The sequence below is a fragment of the Cygnus atratus genome, chromosome 6, assembly GCF_013377495.2.
Source record: "Cygnus atratus isolate AKBS03 ecotype Queensland, Australia chromosome 6, CAtr_DNAZoo_HiC_assembly, whole genome shotgun sequence".
Lineage (NCBI taxonomy): Eukaryota > Metazoa > Chordata > Aves > Anseriformes > Anatidae > Cygnus > Cygnus atratus.
Window position 1 is genome coordinate 13,587,620 of NC_066367.1, and position 19,310 is coordinate 13,606,929.

General features: G+C 44.3%; 1 protein-coding gene across 1 annotated transcript in view; it reads right to left on the bottom strand.

Moving 5' to 3' along the window:
• Window positions 1-1,038: 1,038 nt before the first annotated feature.
• Window positions 1,039-19,310, bottom strand: part of PARD3B (par-3 family cell polarity regulator beta) — a 401,848-nt gene continuing 383,576 nt past the window's right edge. The window contains exon 23 of the mRNA XM_035571245.2: window positions 1,039-5,799. Within this exon, the coding sequence (XP_035427138.1) occupies window positions 5,445-5,799 (355 nt within the window). The 3' untranslated portion in view covers window positions 1,039-5,444. The remainder of the gene's footprint in view (window positions 5,800-19,310) is intronic.

Below are 19,310 nucleotides of genomic sequence, written 5' to 3' on the forward strand. Positions count from 1 at the left end.
TCCGTGTTTTATCTGTCCAGTTTTTAGCAATGAGTGCAAATCACGACTCTATAAGTTTTAAAACTGGTGCCTACATGAATTATAATTTAATATGGGCTAAAATGGACTCAGAGTTGCCCATGAACAGTGTCTTTACCATAAATGCCAAGATCCGCATTCAAAATGTTTTGGAATGCAGTACACCTTCATTTTAACTCACCCATATCTTGTGTTGTAAACCTTCTGTACTTTTCTATCCTTCCACTTCGTTCTTTATTCTTTCGTTTTCTTCACAGCAAAATTTGCATCTCATAAATGCTACATTCTTTTTTTCTCCCCGTTCTAAGTGACTTTTCACTTAAATATGTACTATTTTGAATATTACATCATCTAACATAAACATAACACCCTTGCCTGAATCTCAGTATGCTCTGCAACCCATAGATCTGATCCTACCAAGATTTACGCTTGTGCATAATCTGGAGCGTGAAAAGTAGTGCCATCAGCTTCAGCAAAATGACCCACGTACCTCAAGTTAAGTACCTGTGTAAAACTTTCAAGGAGTCCTAAATCTCTGGGAAGATAGTGCTGCAGCCATCTCGCTGAAATACAGCTGCAGCTAGCTGGACCTGGTACAGGCTACACGGCCGCAGAACAGCTCGGTCTTCACTGACAACAAGAGCTGGATGTTGAGATGAAGCTGCCTGGGGAACTCTAGCAATGAACATGCAGTTGCCTAAGCTGAATTTGTTGAGTTGGCAAGGGACTCTCTCTCTCTCTCCACCTCTCAGTCAGGGCTACGAAATCAGGACTCTGTCTCTACAACTGAAGACAATGCAGATTTAATGATGAATCACGTGAAGCTTGGTGATTTTTTTTTTTTTCTACAATCAGCACACAGCTGCTGCGGCTTGTTCTGTTGGTGTCACCTTACCAATTCTGATCCGGCCTGATCGCACACAGTCTTCTAACATCAAATCACATCCAGAGGTGAGGATGACTTTGTAGATACAAAGCAGAGAAAGACTCAACATGAAAATACATAATCATATATAGTCTTAAAGCCTTTATTTTATTGCAAAATAAAACAGGTAAAATTTGTATAGCCATATGTAACAAAAGATCTAAATCTTTGATGTGGTACTAGAAAAAAACTCTCAAATTGTGTGTTGAATTTCTCCCCCAAAACAATCACACATGATTCTGAAATCAGTTTCGGTTAAACATACAGGTATTGTCAGGACCATAAACACCTTCCTCTCCGCCAAAATAATACAGAAGTGTCTAAAAAAGTGTGTTTTTAAATTCAGACAGTAAAGAGTCCTTCCAACTTTGCACTTAAGGCTTAGAGACTGCAGAAAAACTGTGGCAGAGAGCACAGGTGTAGGGCATTTTGAAAGCGCAAAGCAGCCCCTGCTCAGAGTAGAGCATCAGGATGTGGCCCTGGCAGAGCACTTGATGGGATTCACTCACAGCACTAACGTTCTGATAAACAAATCTGTGATGGCTGGGAGGAGGAGGTAGCACAATTCATCTGTAAAAAAATTAGGCAGCATGTGAAGCTATTTGTAGTTCAGGAAGCTGGAGTGAATCGGAATGCAGAGCTGCACGCAATTCTTCAAGGCAGGAGCATTTTTTTTTTTAAATTAAAATGCTTAGTTCCTCTTTTTCCCCACAAACGACAATTGCTATTTCTTTATGCATTCAAGGGGTGCCTAGAGACTCCTGCCTTATATTATATCACAGTGGTAATGTCTGCTCCCAGGCTGAGACCACGGGTCACTAGTGGGTGGTCACTCAGAAAATCCGCAGGCCCTCCCCGTATATCTTCATCTTTCAACTGCTGGGCCCGGCTGGCCACATGCCAGGGCCAGAGCTGCTGGCTGCACACACCAGCTCAGGAAATCAAAGCTTCCAGCTTCAGGCAGGAGCGTGCCTCTCCCCCTCGCCCTGACTCCCCTTCACACGCACACTTATGGCACGCCGCTCCTGCCGCAAGCCCCAGCCCTCCATTCACACCCCCTACGTCAGGAACTGTGCTGCTGGACTGGCACATTTTGGATGAGGGAGTGCGAGGCAATTACGTGTCAAGAGCATTTCAGACTCATAATTTTCCCAAACATATGGACATATGGGGAAAAGAACAACTTGTTACTTAACGGCTCTTTTGGATTTTTGCAAGTGTGTATTTTCAACCGTCAGTTGTAGCACCTCGTGAATTCTGCACGGTACATATTTTTCCACAATATGGTGCTAAAATCATACATTTTACACTGCAGAGAAGCTGACTATATATACTGTAGTTACACATTATACTTTTGAAAATACCATACCTCTATCAGATATTAAACCAGCAAATGGCAATTTTCTCTCAGAACAATGGCACCAGAGATTGAGGAGATGCTCTGCGATACTTTTTGGTCTTGTTCCCCCAGCTAGGACAGCCTGCTCTTCCTCCTTAGCTCCTCACCTGTAGGATGCATCCATATATTATGCTTGTAGCTATTTTATTTTTTTTCAGAAGAAGGAAGAAGCTCTGTACTGATCTAACAGCTGAAGCATCATTTAATAACCTGTTGGGTAAGATTAACAGCTCAGAAGTTGTTGGTTTGATCTGACTGCCTCAACTGAGCGGAGCTGATGCAGTCAAGGGGAGCTGTTAAGGGAAGATTCAGGTTACGGGGAGACAATTGCGCAGGTCCTTCAAAGGCCATAAATAACCCAGGAGCTGTTTCCATCCAGATTTTATTTGGCCCTGGCTCTTGAAATACTGTAAATAAGTTCTGCTCACTGTGCTGCAATGCCATTTGAAGGGTTAGTTGAGAGTGATTTATAAAGGCAGTAGCTTATATTCAGAGCTGTTCTTAATTGTGGCCTGGCTTGATAAAGCCACTGTCGCAAACATATTAGTTTCTTTACAGCGGGATCAAATGTATCAGGGGTTATATTTCAAGCAGGGAAAGGAAAGTATTTTAATTTGTTTTCGCTTCACTTTCAGCAGGGCTTCATAACACCAGCATCTACCCTGTGGCTGCCAAGTCCTGGCTGAGTATCCTACAGCATCTAAACTCTTTCAGAGAAGTACAAGGCTGTGTACAGCACGTATGCGACAGGCAGAGTTTCCTTGGGGAATGTGCCTTACTTATGGAGGGTACCGAGAGACACCCAGCTTTACATCCAACCTCTCCCTCCAGAGGTTTTCCCTCCTACATTTCTAGGGAAGAGGGCAGAAAGAAATGGAGCAAGAACCAAACATACTTGCTTCATGATCGGTTGCATTCCTCTCCCTCCCACCAATGCTTCCTCCTGACTGGATCTAGAGCTCGCCTGCCCCTGCCCCAGGGAGCCCAGCCCTGCATCTGAGTCACAGAGACACCCCCCTCCCCACCACCCCAAAGCTGCTTCTCCCCCTGCTTCCAGCCTGCCTGGTGGGGAGAGGTCAGTGTGAATGCAACTGCAGTGTGAATGCAACTGCAGGAGCCCACGGGCCAGCAGGGCGGATGCAGATGCTCCCAGACTCTTCCTGGCGCTGGCAGCACACAAGCAACAGGCTGACAGGGATAAATGCTCACCCTCATCACGACCATTAGCTGTGGCTGTGGCCCCTGGAAAGCAGGAGCACACAAACCCGCCCTGCCGTGCGCCTTACGGATCTCTTACTCTAATGAGGCCTTTTCCCAGGGATTTCTAGTAAAGGGATGCGCTCCTGGCAAGATAGATCTTCCTGTAATATTTAACACCTAGAAGTGACCTATGTGATTTAATCTGTTGCATACCAAAGGTGTCAAAAAGACATCAAAGAAATCCTTGCACTTAATCCTTGGCTTGGTCACAGTCTCTCCCTGATGAGGAGAGGAGCCCAAACTATTTAGTAACACTCCCAAAAGACAGAAGTTGAGGAATTAAGGGCACTTGGCAACTTCATATTGCTAGGTGGCAAGACTGCATGGTTTCCCTGCAACAACATCCTTGAGATAAACCTCTGAGGGCCCCCAGCCCTGCTGGGCCAGGTAGCTATGTCTCTGTAACTGCCATCGTGTATTTCTGGCCTCCTGGCAGGCTGGCTGCACAGCAAGCTCAGGCTGCACGGGGCAAAGAGCCGGGCAGGTGCCCCAGCATTGTGTGCCCCTAGCTCCCCACTCACCCACCTCCTACCTCCTCTCTTCCCATGTACTCTTGCAAATAACCCACCGCTTACAGCTATTCCCTCTTCTTCCTCCGGGGCCCCAAGGTTTCAAAGCTCTCCCTGTTGCTTTCCTCATTTTTTTCCTCACCTCTCGCTGCGAAAAGCCTCTCTCCCTGCTGACCCCTGACTGCAGAAACTGGAGTCGTTTGGCACGTGGCACCGCCTGAGGCTGAGCTTCTCTGCGGAGGCTGTGGGCAGCCCTGTTCTGACAGGTGCCTTCCCGTGGCAGCAGGCTGGCGAGGGCAGGGCACAGGCACTCAATCGACTCACACGCCGCTGGCAGGCGCTTGGCTGTCTTCCTGGCCAGAGTGCGCCGGGAACTGGGCTGCCCTGCCTGAGCCAAAGCAGCACCTGATACGTTAACTTAATGTGAGTTATGGACTCCATGCCCGCAGTCACCTCCACAGCCACTTCAGGCTACCTCCACTGAAAACCCGAGAGTGACACTTGCTGAGAACAACTGAGGATCTGATCTCTGGGGTTTACATTTAAAGAGTGCACGTTGTATAACTAAGAAATGTTCACAGACACACATGCACCTAGACACACACCTCTCAGATGGCTGGCTGCCTTGTCCTCTGCGAGCCTGCTCAAGCATGGTGGATAAAACTTTTTGCCTTACTCCAAATGCAGCAGGTGCAATACGAGGAGAATCTTGCTACGCAAACTGCAGAAAAATGAAGGCTACAAGATAAATTGCTGCCACCATCAAATAGAAAGAGGAAGACAGGCCAGATTACAAATCTGGAACTGCAGCATCCTTAACACACAGAGCTGCTGGTCTGAACAAGTCTGGAACATGGCCGCTAACTCCACGAGGTCCCTGGTCAGCTGATTGATTACACAAGATCCCCAGCTCCGCAAGAAGTCTGCACTGCATGCTGTGTTCTCACTTAAAGGCTCTGCAACAGTGCTCTGAAGTAAACTCCGGTGACACCGCTGCCCTCATACAGGCAGCTGTGCACTGTATAGGTGCAACCAGATTTGGTAAATAGCCCTGAGGTGTAATAAGTGTTGCGCTTCATTTCCAGCAGCCACTTTCTATTTTTAAAAAGGAATTAAAAAATACTCAACTGTCTGGTACCTCACGTACTCAAAACACATCGTACCTCCCGCGGCTTTAGTTCGCCTGTTAGAAAGCACCTATGCTGAGCCCAGCTCAGTACAAATGACTCCAGGTCTAATGCTGTTCTTACAGGCAGCCACGCGTGGAACAACTCTAAAAGGCCCATGTCCAACGGGAGTCCTCCTGGGCTGTGCTGGCAAGTCCAGTGCGTGGCTATACAGCTGCTGTCATGGGGTTCTTCTGCCTGGGATCCTGTTGCCTGTACTGGTACTGGTCTGGACTGGTCCCACGGTGTCGGACAATTTCATTATAAGCTGGTGCACGGTGGGGCTGAGGAGGGGAAGGTGGCACATCCTGCCGGAGGGGTCCTTTATGCTGGTTTGCAATGGGCTGGGCTGGGTAGTACTGGGGGTACCTCAATTCTGCCACTCTCGTGTCTGGTGCGCGGATGTAGTTCCCCTTAGACGGGTGGACAGCAGGCTGTCCTCCTTGGTAGTAGGAAAGATCTCTCTCTTTGTATATTACTCGTGGTCCTGTTAAATATTCCAGTGGTTCTGCAGGTCCACGCCTGAGGAGGAAAAACACAATAAAGCACATAAAAAGGCAGTCTACAAGCCTAGTGGCACATTATTGTTCTCGGAGTCTATGTGTACTTTGGGAAAGGAAATGCCACCTCAACCATGACAGGTCCAGATGAGTCAAAAGAACTCCTGAAGGATAACAACCCTCCCACCTGCAAGCTACAGAAGTCTGCAACACCCAGGACACTGGAAGAAGGGTCCAGCACACATCACGGCCCTTTTACAATGGGGGAGCACTGGAGCCCTTCAGCTCCCAAACTCAGCCTCCTGTGATCCATTTGCCATAATGGAAACAAAGCTCCTTTAAACAATGCATGTTTGACTGAATCTTATCTGGCCTGAGGATAAACAGATGAGTTGGGTCTGCAAGTCTGCAAATCCCATAAGCTTTACATGCGCAAATATTCACGCTTTCCAAGCCATTTCCCACTATTTTTTCTCCTAACATGTCAGACCGTAAAGCTTTCCAAACACTATAGTTGGAAAAACTGGAACTCCTGGAAGAAACACAAGGGATGTCAGACTACTATACCTGTGTGCAATGGGCGAGCTGCCAATGGGGTTTCAAAAAAAAAACTCCTGTGATCTGGAAGGCTTGATATTACAAAAGCTCTGTAACCTGTCTGTAACTTATCTGCATCAGTATGGATCTGACAAGCTCTAGTTCACGTGAAAAGCAACATGTGAACATGTCATCCCTGAGGATGTGCCACCGAGCCCTCTCTGTAGCTTTCTGCATCTTAATTCCATGATTTGCACTAATGAAGGACTGGTATTTTCCCTAGTATAGCTTAACTTGTGATACTTTCAAAATGGCAAAAATAATTGTTCTCACAGACATGTCGCCAGAGTACCCACAAAAGTTCAACTCAATTAGGAGTTTTTGCCAGTCTGATTGCAAATGCCTTTGCACTTTGGCAAAACCTCCCATTGACTGAACAGGAAGCTCCTCTCCAAGTGTGAGCTGAAGGAAGAAGGCAGGGCTTTGACCCAAAACAGGGGCCGAAAATATAAATCAATTACACCTGCTCTGTGGGTTTGGGACTAAACTCATCAACTGTTTAAATAGCCTTTCCATAGATTTATTAAAAAAAGTCATCATTCTGGTACAGCAGATCAGGTGTTCACAATTCATCAATGCCTCTCTTTTGTTCACACAGATTTTACAAGCTTGCCTCCCCTTTCTTAATCTGGACTCCCAGACTCCACTGGAACTTGTTTTGCATGAAGTAAAACAAAACATGTGGTTTTCTGCTGCACTCGTTTAAGCCCATGGGGTAAATCATGGACATAGGCAATGAACAAACATTATCTGCCTTGAAATGAACCTACAATTCTCCCCCTGGAATAACTTAGTGCAAATGTTTCCTGTTTAAAATGGAAAGAGCAAAAGGAAGAATTCCAGGCCCTGGACTTTTAGGACCCCATGCTCCCCAGAGACTTTTTGCTTTAAAAACAGAACATTATAAAAGACAGGCACTCTTGGCTTTTTTTCCCCCCTCTTTCTCCTTGTGAGACAGTCCAGACAAAGTGCTGAAGGGCCTGAAGCCACCCTCTGAGATACTGAAAGGACTCCTAACCGCATGTGTTGAGACAACTGCTATCTCTGCTCACACACCTATGCCTTGCAACGAAGCCTTATTTCCACAGCAGGCCGAACAGTTGCTCCACGTATTTCTATACGAAGACTTGTACACTAGTCAGTCCCATCACACACAGCTTTTAATTCTTCTGTGCACAAAAATGCACATCCAATCTAAAAAGGCTTCTGCGATGTTAAGAACTGCTTTGTGTCAAGCAGCAAACCAACAAGAACAAATGTCAAACCTACATCCATCGCCTTTTAATTAAGGGTAACACTTGAGATCCTGTCTATTAGATTTTAAAAGATGTTCTCATCAGCAGCTGTAATCAACCAAATTCTTGTGGATCACATTAAAATGGGACTGAGCTTGGACACAGATCCAGAATTCACCAAGAAGCCAGGCAGCTTTTGGACAGAGATCAAACTACAAAATTGAATGACCCTAGAATAACGAAATCAAAATTAATTGGTACCAAAATGACTGCAGAGAACAGGACAGAGACACCAGCATCAAATCCCGAGCCTTCAGCACAGCTCATCCCTCAGCTCACACGATGGGTCTGGACGCAGCAGGAAGAGAGGGATGCGCTTTGCTATCCAGCCAGCCCGCTTGGCTCCCGGCAGAGCTGCTTCCAGGAAAGCTCAGGCAGTCCAGTTCTGGGTGGAAGTGTGACTGTGCAGAGGCAGCACATTCAGGCAGCTCTCACCTAGAATTGTGCAGCAAAGATGTGCCAGAGACCTCAGGCATGCACCCAAGCATCTTGAGCTTGTGCCACGTAGTCCTCATTGCTGTTACCTAAGCAAGAAAACTAAATCCACCATTGGTTCACTTACAGTTATACCACCTCTTCCTGTGTAGGCAGACTGCAGAGGAACCTGAACGAGGGGCAAAATCTTTCTTAAAAACTAAATAAATATGCAAGCTGCTCTCTTTCAAACCAGTTTACCTGGGAAATACCCACAGCTGCTATCATTCTTGAGTGTCTTCCTCAGAGTTGGGGGGTAGCAGCTGGAGGAGAGGTGGTGCAGAGAGACAAGGCTTGAATCCACTTCACACGGATCCTTTAGGAAATTCCCAGGAAGATGGGAAGTCATGCCAATTTTTTTGGCAGCCTTGGCAATAACATAATCAGTAATCTAATAAATGATTATTGGAACTCTCTTATGAGCAAAAGCTGGGTAAACCCTGGTAACTCTGCCCAAAAGGCAGCCTCCAGTCATCATGACCAGGGGAAATTTCGTGAAGAATATCCTCGTGGCTGTACCACCCTCTGCAGCTCACTTCCCCTGGCGATGCAGTGGATTTTATGCATGCAAATCCACAAAGGATGACACTTTTCTTCCCTTTTATGACCAACACTGCATGTAGAAGCTGATTTATTTCCTAAAGATTAATTCCTCCCCACCTACTAGCCATGCTCGGTGAAATCTGCTCTCTGGGAGCTGCTCACAGTGCGAACGACCAGCCTGGGGAGTCTCTGACATGAACCTCCATTTGGCATGTCTTTGAATACAGGAGAAAACAGCCCTTTCATCCCCAAGTGCTTCAAATTAGCCCTCAGAAAGTCAAGCTTTTTGAGGTAGAAAAACCATCTCTAGATGCCATGCTCTGACTATAGGAATGCTGTTACCATTAGGAGTAAGTCTGGGAGACTGGGGGCTGTTCCAGGCAGCAAAAGCAGGGTTCCTCTGGAAAAACAGTATTTTCACTTGATAGCTTAAGGTGTAAAAGTATATGCTGTTGTTTACCCTTAAAGAAATTGCCGTAACAACTCAAACCAAACACTTTCTACTTGGCAGCCCCTTGTAGCTGCTATGCTTATTTCTGCAAGAAGCAAAACAACCCCTGCCTTTCCCCTCCGCAGACACTGCCACCTCTGAGGAGGCCCTAATGAAATTCTTCTCCCCTTCGTTGATGTTTTTGTAGGCTCCTGATGAGTTCAGAGTTCACGGGGCCATATCACACCTCCCAAGTGACCCATGGTTTGGGGGGGTCAAACCAATAACCTCAAGTGGAAAATCAGTGACCCGGGGGACTGATCAAAAATCCACAAATTGGGTCAAGCAGGTCCAGCCACTCAAAAGGACCAGGCCAGGAGTGTGCCCTTTGAGAGGACATGCTGCGTAGGAGCTGCTCTGACCGTCAGCTGTTTTCCAGATTTTTGGTCAGTTGTTTGACCTGTGGGCCCAGTGAAATTAATGGCAGGCAGAAGGTGGGGAAGTTGACACAACATCCTGGGAAGGAACTGAACTCAGAGCTCAAAAAGTGTTTTTGCTGACAGTTCAGTTCTGTTGGCTTCCAGTGGAAGATCCATCAGTGATGTGTGTCTAGCTAACAGCAGAGGCTGCTGACTGAGGAAGCAGTGGAAGGCAAGCAGGCAGAAGCACCATCTTCAAGAAAAGGCAAAGCTAGTGGGGTAATGTGAAAATGCATCCCTCAAGAATGTCACATGCAAGGTGTCCCTTAAAATGTTCATTTTATCACAAGGAAGAGAAATCTCACCTTCCCCTGAAGCAGACCCATAGATCACACAGAGGTAGCTGCAGACATGTTTGGCCATATAGCTTCACATGCTGGTTAGCAGCTCTATTGGTTTATCTTCTACATGACTGACTGGGTAAGAACTGCGATTAATTTTGAGCTTTAAGAGCAAAAAGGAGCTTTGTCTAAGTAAAGCAGGTAACCTGTTTGTAAAGCAGTTAAAGCAGGTAATTGACATTCAATTAACAGTACACGTTTTTTTTCTCTATGACAAGTAAAGCCTGAAATAGTTTAGTTTGTTTTTCTATCTCTACTTTATTTACCTTTCAAGCACAAAGCATGTAAGACCTAATATATTCTGGCTTTGCTGCAGAATTTTTGAAAGCTTCTGGAATTATTTAAAACAGAACTAAAGGATTCAGGATACATAAGAAGGGCTTCTTTTAGCCAAAATAATATTTAGTCATTGAAGTCAGAGTCTCACAGGGTAGAGCGTACCTGTCACACTGGCCTAAATACCTAATGTTAAAAAAAAAAAAAAAAAAAAAAAAGGAAAAAAAAAGCACATTTCATTTCAGGTTTACTGTGTTTCATTGTTAACCCCCATTTGCAGGTCACCTTTAACGTAAGCTGCAAAGACACATGTTCGGGTTATCTCAAAGCAAAGGAAAGCAAAAAGACGATCTGGCTGTTCATGCTGTGCCCCATCATGTTGGGGGTTTGGATTTCATCATGACAGAAGAGTTTTTCTTGCCTCTGTTCTATGGGGAGAATCACAGAGGTCACATTCTTAATACCTGGTAAAAAGCAAGGAAGGGAATGCTCCCTTCTTACATCACTGCCTCCTTCTAGCTGCTGCAGGAATATTTTGCAAGGGATATAATTTCACATGAAAAACTGCCTTCTTACTTTGTCAGGGAGTACTTCTTGAAATAAACTTCAAAGACAGCCACAGACTAAGTGGCAAACGGAAAGCCCACATTTGGCTGCAATCTCTTTCATGTCTAAGCAAGACATAGAGAGACTCTGGGTGATGGCATCAGGCAGCTCAGGCTGTGATTAAAGAACAGGAGAAAGCAACAAGGTCCTATCTGTGTCCAGATTCTCACCGAAGAACTTTATTGTACGCATTGTGATTGCGAGCTGTTTGTTCTCAGCCAAGAGGATCTACTTTTAAAGAAAAAAGGAGCAGATGTAAGAATTAAATTATGCAAATAAACAATCTTACAGTATCAAATACATTACTGTGTCTTTATAAAGCTGTTCTCAATGTACACTAAAAACAACTGACTGAAAAGACCACGTAGTCCCTCTCTCTCCAGATACAGTGTTAAAGACATTGCAGTGCTGTTTGTAGTCTGTGGCAATAAGAAATTCTGTTGCTTAATATTCAATGTTCATTAAAAAATACAAAAAAATACTGCAGGTTGCAAAAAAAAATGACTGCATGACTGAGCTTCATTAAAGTCTGTCTCTACATCTTAATTGGTGATATACTCCTGTAACAAATATTCTTTGCTGTTTCAGACCAATACTTCCCATAGCCAATGATAGGGTTTGCATTTAAAAAAACACAGGAAATCAAATTTGGTATCTTAATGCTGGGAGGAATCTGCAACGCAATGAAGTGCTCTGTGGCTCCTGTCTGCGAGAGGCTTGTACCTCTCAGTAGAAGGCAGATGTCTAGCAATGTCATACTAACCCCAAACACACCACACACAGATTATTTATGGGCTGAGCTGGTGGAGGTGCTTTCTTCTCCTGTTCTTTTATCAACAACGCAAGGCTAAAAAATCAGATAACATAAACGAATACAATCCCTGGCTCTCATGTAGCACATGCCATGTGGAGAGAGCTGTTTTTAGTTTGAGGACTGTGTTTGGAATTCCTTCAGTGTCAGGTTTCCAGTTACCAGACCCTCTTCCCTGGGCCAGGCACGACTGCGGTTGGACGGGATTAGCAGAACACTCTGCAATGTATATTACATAGCTTTGACTTCTATAGGCTTTGCAGTCCCATAAAAATAATGATCATTTCACAACCTGCATTACTGGTGGAAAAAAAAGCAGAAAAATCTCTCTCCTTTTTGAAGAACTTGTATTTGTTTTGGATTTGGAGAAGGAGGGAGCCATACGAGTTTGTTTGATATTCAAGCAAGAGTACATTTCCGATGAGATGCAGGCCAGATTCCCTACCCTTGCGCACAGTTTTGCAAAGTTTAGCAGCGGTCTTGACTGGCCTGAACATAAGAGGTTACGTGTGCAGTTTTTCTTTCTCTACAATACTATGGCTTTGAATATTTAGAAACAAACAGCAAAAGCACCACAGTCCTGGAATGCAACTGTACAGTTTATATTACTCCACTTGAAGTCTACCCTTAAAGTGACCAGAGAACAGTCTTTTTTATTTGCAGAGGGACAAATTCTGAGAGCTGCTGGGCGCAGCAGCTACCTGGGCAGCTACTAGTGATTGGAGCTATTCAGATGTCCCACTCATCTTTACATCTGGGGCCAAGTGTAAAGTTTCATCAGATTCCAACTTGCCATGCAGACAAGTAGACTGCAGAAGCAACTGTAAGAAAGGGAAACAGTAGTCTGACAGGTTTTAAACTTTACTACAAGATTACTAAGATTTCTTATGGTAGTACCAACAGCTTATTCTGTACACAAGTAATTATTCTAAAACCCTAAGGGACCAGACTATGTCAAAGATTGGTTAACATCACAGTTTAGGCTGCCAATTAATTAAACCGCCTCCCATCACCAACGAAGCCATGGAACACTTAGTGTTGCTCCTGTGCTCCAGCATTAGTTTATTTTCCACAGAAGATCTCAGATCAGCTTCTGATAATCCTATCCTGCAGGCAAAGCTCCCTTTTCTTTCCTTCCCTAAATCCAACCTACAAATATAGGAACTGTGATAATCAGGATTAAAAAACTCAAATCAACAGCAACAAGCCCCAAATATGTTAGCTGGTGCTCTATAAATGCTCAATGAGCATTCAAAACAACTAGTCCAATAATCCTTCCTACTCAATTCACCACTTGTTTTGTTTGTATGCTCTCAGGCATGGCACATCTCCCCTACCAGGAGGCATAAAATAAAGCAGCACCTATTGAACAAGACATCGCTATTCTGTGATCTCTTCAAGCTTAAAGGGGTCTTAAGCAGATTGGTACTTTAAGTAGCGAGTCATTACAACATGTGTCATTTCATATGTTACTCATTATTCAACACAACATAATACCGTGCGAGTCATTAACCTCTTGGCATTGGTAACCTACTCTCAATGCTAAGCAATCACGCTTGTTGCTCAGGAACCCCTGCGCTCTGTCGGGGAGAGACCTGGATGAGATTTTAAGGTCCCTTTGGTCTTTTGTTTTGCAGATCAGCAGAGGCCAAAAGCTCTTGCTATAAACTAAAAGTGTTCTTGGCCTTTGGTCTCTTGTGTCACATTTCTAAGATGATGCAGGCCAAGCGGCACTGGAGGACAGAGAGCTTTTCAAAGGGCTGAAGCCAGCAAAAGAAGCAAATGCTTTAGGTTTCTCAGCTGAATTTTGACTTTCAAAGCAGACAAACTGATATAGGGAAGTGACAAGTGCAGAACTGTCATCACCTGGGTGAGATGCTCAAGTGAAGTCTCTCTCATGGAATATTTGTACCACAGTACTGTGCAGTAACTCCAATGGATGCAGGGACCTTGCTAACCCTGCCCCGAGAAGAGCCAGCTACTGTCCCAAAAAGCAGACATCCAATGGGCAGGGAGAGAGGCACAGACAGGTGAGATCCCACCGCCGGCCCTGTGCAGCAGCACAAGAGCCAGAAACACAAAAAATCCAGATGTCTTCACCTCACCCTAAGCTCTACTGCAGATCTATGCTTTTTTTGGAGGCTACCAGGGTAAAAATTAAAGGTCATGTGGTGGTTTGGGAGATTTTCATTTGATTTAAAAGAAATTCTGTTGCCACAGTCCAAATTCCACTTCAGAAAGAAGGCCTGGGAAGCCTCCTCCATTAGCCTATCCATTCACTGCCTACTCCTATCTGTGCCATTTTCATACAGCGCTTTCAAAGGGACGTAAAACCAAATTCTATCCTGTTCTCATTTTTCACACAGAATGAATTTAAAGCACGGTGATTATTCAGCTGTGCTGTTAAAATGATTTTTCAACAAATAACAGAAGTCATTAAAAAAATCTTCCTAAGAAATAATAGCCTGGGCCTGGGTCTTTACTGTTCAGCCGCTGGGATCTTAACACGCTGTCTGATCTTTAGTGGGCTAGTAAAAACCCAGAAGAACTGGTTATTAATGTTATTACCAAGCTTTCAGGCTTTCTTTCTTTCTTTTCTTTCCTTTTTTTTTTTTAAAAAAAAGCATCTCTCATTTAAATTAAAGCATTCCTTGCAGCGTTTTCTCCCGTTGCCATGATGAAGCATGGCTGTCAATTCTGCCTCCAATGGCACAAACTGGGTAGTAAAATCATGCTTCAATAAAAAAGGAAAATGATTTTTGAAACTGACTGTAGCTGGTTATTTTTCCCTCCGTTTCATTTTGTTTCTAGGTCCAGACATTCTGTTAAACTCCCTGGGAAGTGTCATTCCCTTCTCTCCCCTTCGCAGTAAAGGCAAGGCTCAACATCCAAGAAGAAAGATCCTGCTTTTGAGGGGGAGAGGGGGACCTTAAAAACAAGCAGCTCTTATTGGTTTCTTCAGGCAGTATTTCAATCCCCACTGTTCCTCTACTGCTCATGTATTGATTTGCTCCTAAACAGCACAAGTAGCCTGTAAATAGAGCCTCCCCATCCCCCAGCCCCCCTCCCTTACATTTTCTTTTGTTAGAGCCATTCATTTCTATACAGGCATTAGATTATAGATTTCCTGGCTTGCAGCACTCCATTAACACTCTGGTAACCACCCCTTTTCCAGCCAGCCATTAAACACCACCTTTAATAATTGAGATTTAAAGGCTCAGGGCATGATAAACAGCTGAAGTTATAACTTTACAGCTGCCTCTACAAAAGTGTGTAAATCTCCACATTTGGATAAGCAAATCAGTTAATTAGACTTGTATTAAGTCACAAACTTTGCAGGCGCTCTGACAGCATACGTCCTGAAGTTGAGCTTTAAATAACAAGGGTCAAACCCCTGAATCCCACAGGGCTGGGAGAGACGGAAACGTCCCACCCGGTGCCCAGAGAGCAGTAGCACTGCCTGCAGCTGCTGAGACATGAAGACGGCCGCAAGCGCCCTGCGACTGCAGCCCCTTCCAGCTGTGTTTATGCTGGCTTCTTCCTTAAGAGCTTCTACTGTTACACTAACATCAGTGCAGCTGCAGCAAGCGCAGCGACTGCTGACGGGACATACTCTACCTGCTGCCCATGGTGGAGACATCCCTTGTTTTAGCACCCTGCATGCCCTGCTCATCAGGACACAGGTTGCTCTTTCCAAGTGGGGCCCTACAAGTTGCGTGGGCTGCGCACAACTTCCTCCAGCTCTGCCTTCTGCAATCACCTGTGGCTGAGGAAATGCTATGTGGATGTCCCTCATTCCCTTCTGGCCAGTAAACATTCAAAGCTGGGGAGATTTGGGAGATACAGGTCACCGGCCTCTTTAGGGACTTGGGTAGTAAGAGGTTAACCTTCAGTTGTGAGGCCCAAGTGCCTGTGCTCCATCTCTGCATGAGTTATCTCCCTGTTGCTGCATTTAAAAATACTGTATGTAATTAACTGTTATCAGGTTGTTAAGCAGTGTGCTGAAGTGTGAACTTATCATTCAATTGTTTCCTTTATTTACAAAATCCTCGCCATTCTCTGAGATGGCAGCCTGGGACAGGCTGTTTACTTGTTCAGATTAGGAGGGTTTAGCACACCAGATTCTGGTGGCAGAAGCAGATTCGAGAGAGGTGAGACACAGCTGTGAGTCTGCTTGGCTCCTCAACCACCCCTTCAACACGCCCTGCAGAATAGCTGTGAGTGTACGAGACACACATGCCGCTGCTACCAAATACATCACTGTAACGCGGCTTTGCCCCCACTGCTCCCCTCCTTTCTCCTCCTTGAAGATTCTTCTGCACACTCTCCTATCCAACAACAGCAGCTGTGTCCTACTCCTCTCTTGGCCTGGCAACTGTTCTTTTCTTTGCTTTCTTCTCTAGCAGCACTGCCCCTGGCAATGCCAGCAAAGAGGGAAGATAACATGATGCCATCAGACCTGTGTGATTTTTTTTCCATGTGCGTCTGTCTGAGACAGCATCATGCATCCAGCAGGACATATCAGTGTGGTCCCTGGGCATGCAGCATCTTTTGATCTTTAGGAACTGGTGCGATCCCCAATATCCCAGATCTATGCATGCCCCCAACACTTGTAATACAGGAGATATGCAACTTCTAAACAAATTTCTTCTGTGCCATCTGCACACCATACTGCATGCCAGATGACAAGATAAAATTTGCAACAGCAAAGTTCTTGGAGCACAGCAACCTTCTAGAGAGAGCAATCACAGCCTGTGGAAACACACTTCTATCAGCTTAGTCATGTCCCTAGAACAGAAGATGTCAGGATGATGAAGCTGGAGGAAGGAGCACAAAGCAGAGGACAGAAAAACAGGCTCTAAGGACGCACCAAAACACTGTCTCCCATAGCAATGAGAACCTGATGCCAATAGCTGGAAATCAGTGATACCTTACGAAGTTGACAACACAACAACTGGAAGACAGAGGCAAGCCAGTATTGAGATAAAGAGAGGCTCCAGAAAGCACCACCAGCTATAGGCTTTTATTTCCTTTAAACATATACACACATCATGTAGCAAAGACTACCATGTGCAGTAGAGTCATATGTGTAAGTCACAATGCCACCAGCAGCTTCAGCTTAGATTATGATGAACACCATCACAGTCAGAGAGGTACCCCCAGGTACCTATTCCTGTGCCACCCTGTAAGGCTACTGTATGCCATTAGAGAGAAAAAGAGAAGTTGCACCTCCCTATCTGAACCTGGTAAGAACCTGGCAAAGACTCCAGACATCCCTAAAGACAGTGTCTCAATTTGGCTTGATTTTTTTTTTTGTAAATTAAATAAAAATACCCTCTACCTTGAAACAAATCTTTTACATAATGAATCAATCAAACAATTATCTATGCTCTAGTACGTTCAAATCAAGGGAATCATCATCGAAAATAACCAGTTTTTATAGCTCATTTAAAGCCACAGTATGCTAGGCTGCTGATTCACTAATGAACAATAAAGGCCACTACTACAGTATCATTCTACCTATTTTCAGATTGTGTGATGTGATAGATTTGAAGTGGCATGTTCATAAAAAAAACATCAAGGCACTTTGTGGAGGGAAGCAAAGATGGAAAGAGATCTGTGCCCTGCTCAAATACCAGACAGAGAAGAGGGAATAACTTGATGCTACGTGAAACTTGGTGCCCCGGCCTCATCCAGACTCAGCCAAGGCCTCTGGATGTCAATGGAAGCATTTCAGTGAGCTTTGGATTTAGGCTCTTGTATAGGAAAATGGTATCTGAAAGGGGAGAAGAGGGCAGGCAGAGAATGAGACATCTGTATCCTGGAATGAAGTCAGGAAGTTAAGGCCTGAAAGCCTGAGATAGCAAATAAATAGCTGGAGTACTAGATGGGAGTTGCTGAAATGCCTCACTCTACACTCAAACTTCCTTTCTGATTCTCCCTTGCAGGTATCCAGAGGGAAGACAGACCAATACTATTAATTTACTTTTCACTTTTTGAGTGCTCATGACCTAGAGAAAGGTGTTTATGTACAGCTACTAAGAAACAGGCGTTCCCCCAGACGAACAGCACACCTCTACTACACAGATTCTGCACCTATGAATATTGGTAACGTGACAACTGGGGCAATGTAGAATAGCGTGCATGCTACCAGAGCCCGATGCTTCAGAGGAAGCTGCAATTAGTAGACAATTAATAGTTTGTGCAGGCCTTACAGCATAAAAGCAGCCCCTCTTCCCCTCCCCAAAACACATTCAAAACAAAAACACTATCGGCATTAAGCCCAGCTTTGCAGAAAGGTGCAGAAACACAAAACACTTGATGGTGTGCTCACAGATGGTGATAGGGAAAAACACAAAACCTGAACTTGATATTTAACCTTGAGAGACATACTATTTGAATCCCATAGGAAAAAAAGCACAATATAGGAGAGAGGCCCTGTGGTGAGTTGAGAATGATGTCTTTTCTAAACCTCAGTGTTCATCTTTAACGCTGACTTGGGTTCCTCTTTAATAAACAAGTGAAATTCTACTTCCAGTAAAATGGGATTTTCTTTAAAATAATTGCAACATTTCAAAGGCCCCTCTTTTTTAATGATCAAAACTTAAAAGGGAGGAATTTCACATCACATGAAACAGCTACAATATAAACCAACAACCAAGAAGAACATTCCAGTTTCTATGTCAGAAAGTAGCAACACCATTCTAAGGATGCAAAATGGTTTCCGTGTACTGAAGTTCCTTGAGAAACTCATAAAACTTGTGGTATAAACGAGTACAACTGAAAACAAGACGTCTAAGGAGGAAAAGACCAGGGTTAAGGGTTCTTTATTGATTTTTTTCCCCCGCATTGGGATTAAAGTGATTTCAGCTGGGACCCAGCATTACAGATGTAATTATAATTTCCATTTATATTTTTAGACTGTGTACAAAGAAGTGTAATAATGGACAGCTGAACACTTTCCATTGTCCATTAAAAACAAAATGTTTCTGACGAAATCTCTGCAAGACCAAGGACCAGTGCAGTAATCTCTCAATAACAGAGCTTTCTTTTGATGTTTGGTGACAAGAGAGAAGGGAGAGCTGTCAGTCCTTCACACAAAGAAATCAAACTAAAATGACATTAAGGTTCTATTCCACTCAGTAATACTAAAGAAGTCCCATGTTAAGATCAGTAACAAGTTTCTTCAGAGAAAAAGTCAGATTATTCGTTAAATATAATGATATTTTGGTATTATTTACAGTATATTTAACAAAAACCAGTACATTGAGGCAACATTAGGGAGGCATTATTTAAACCACAGAAAGCTCAGGGAGTGAAAAAGTGAAATTTATGTAAGTACCACTGACTGTCCCCCATCCTTCCCCTATGTTTTACAATGCACATTTAAGTCCAGGTTTCCTGGAGGCCTCTGATAGCTAGGCAAATGCTTGTTATTGAAAAGCAAAATGTATTCAAGGTAAAGCAGGTGCTTAAGTGCTTTGATGGATCTGGGCCTAAAAATCCAAGTTGTAATCCCCAACTCAATTTCAACTGACTAATTGAATTTGCCTTTTTTTTTTTTTTTTTTTTGGTAAATTCCCTTTCATTGCAAGTCGCTCTGCTGTGTGGCTCTGTGCTCTGTGCCAGACGCCGTGGCGCAGGCAGCACCGCAGCACAGCTCCCAGCCCCCAGCTTCCTC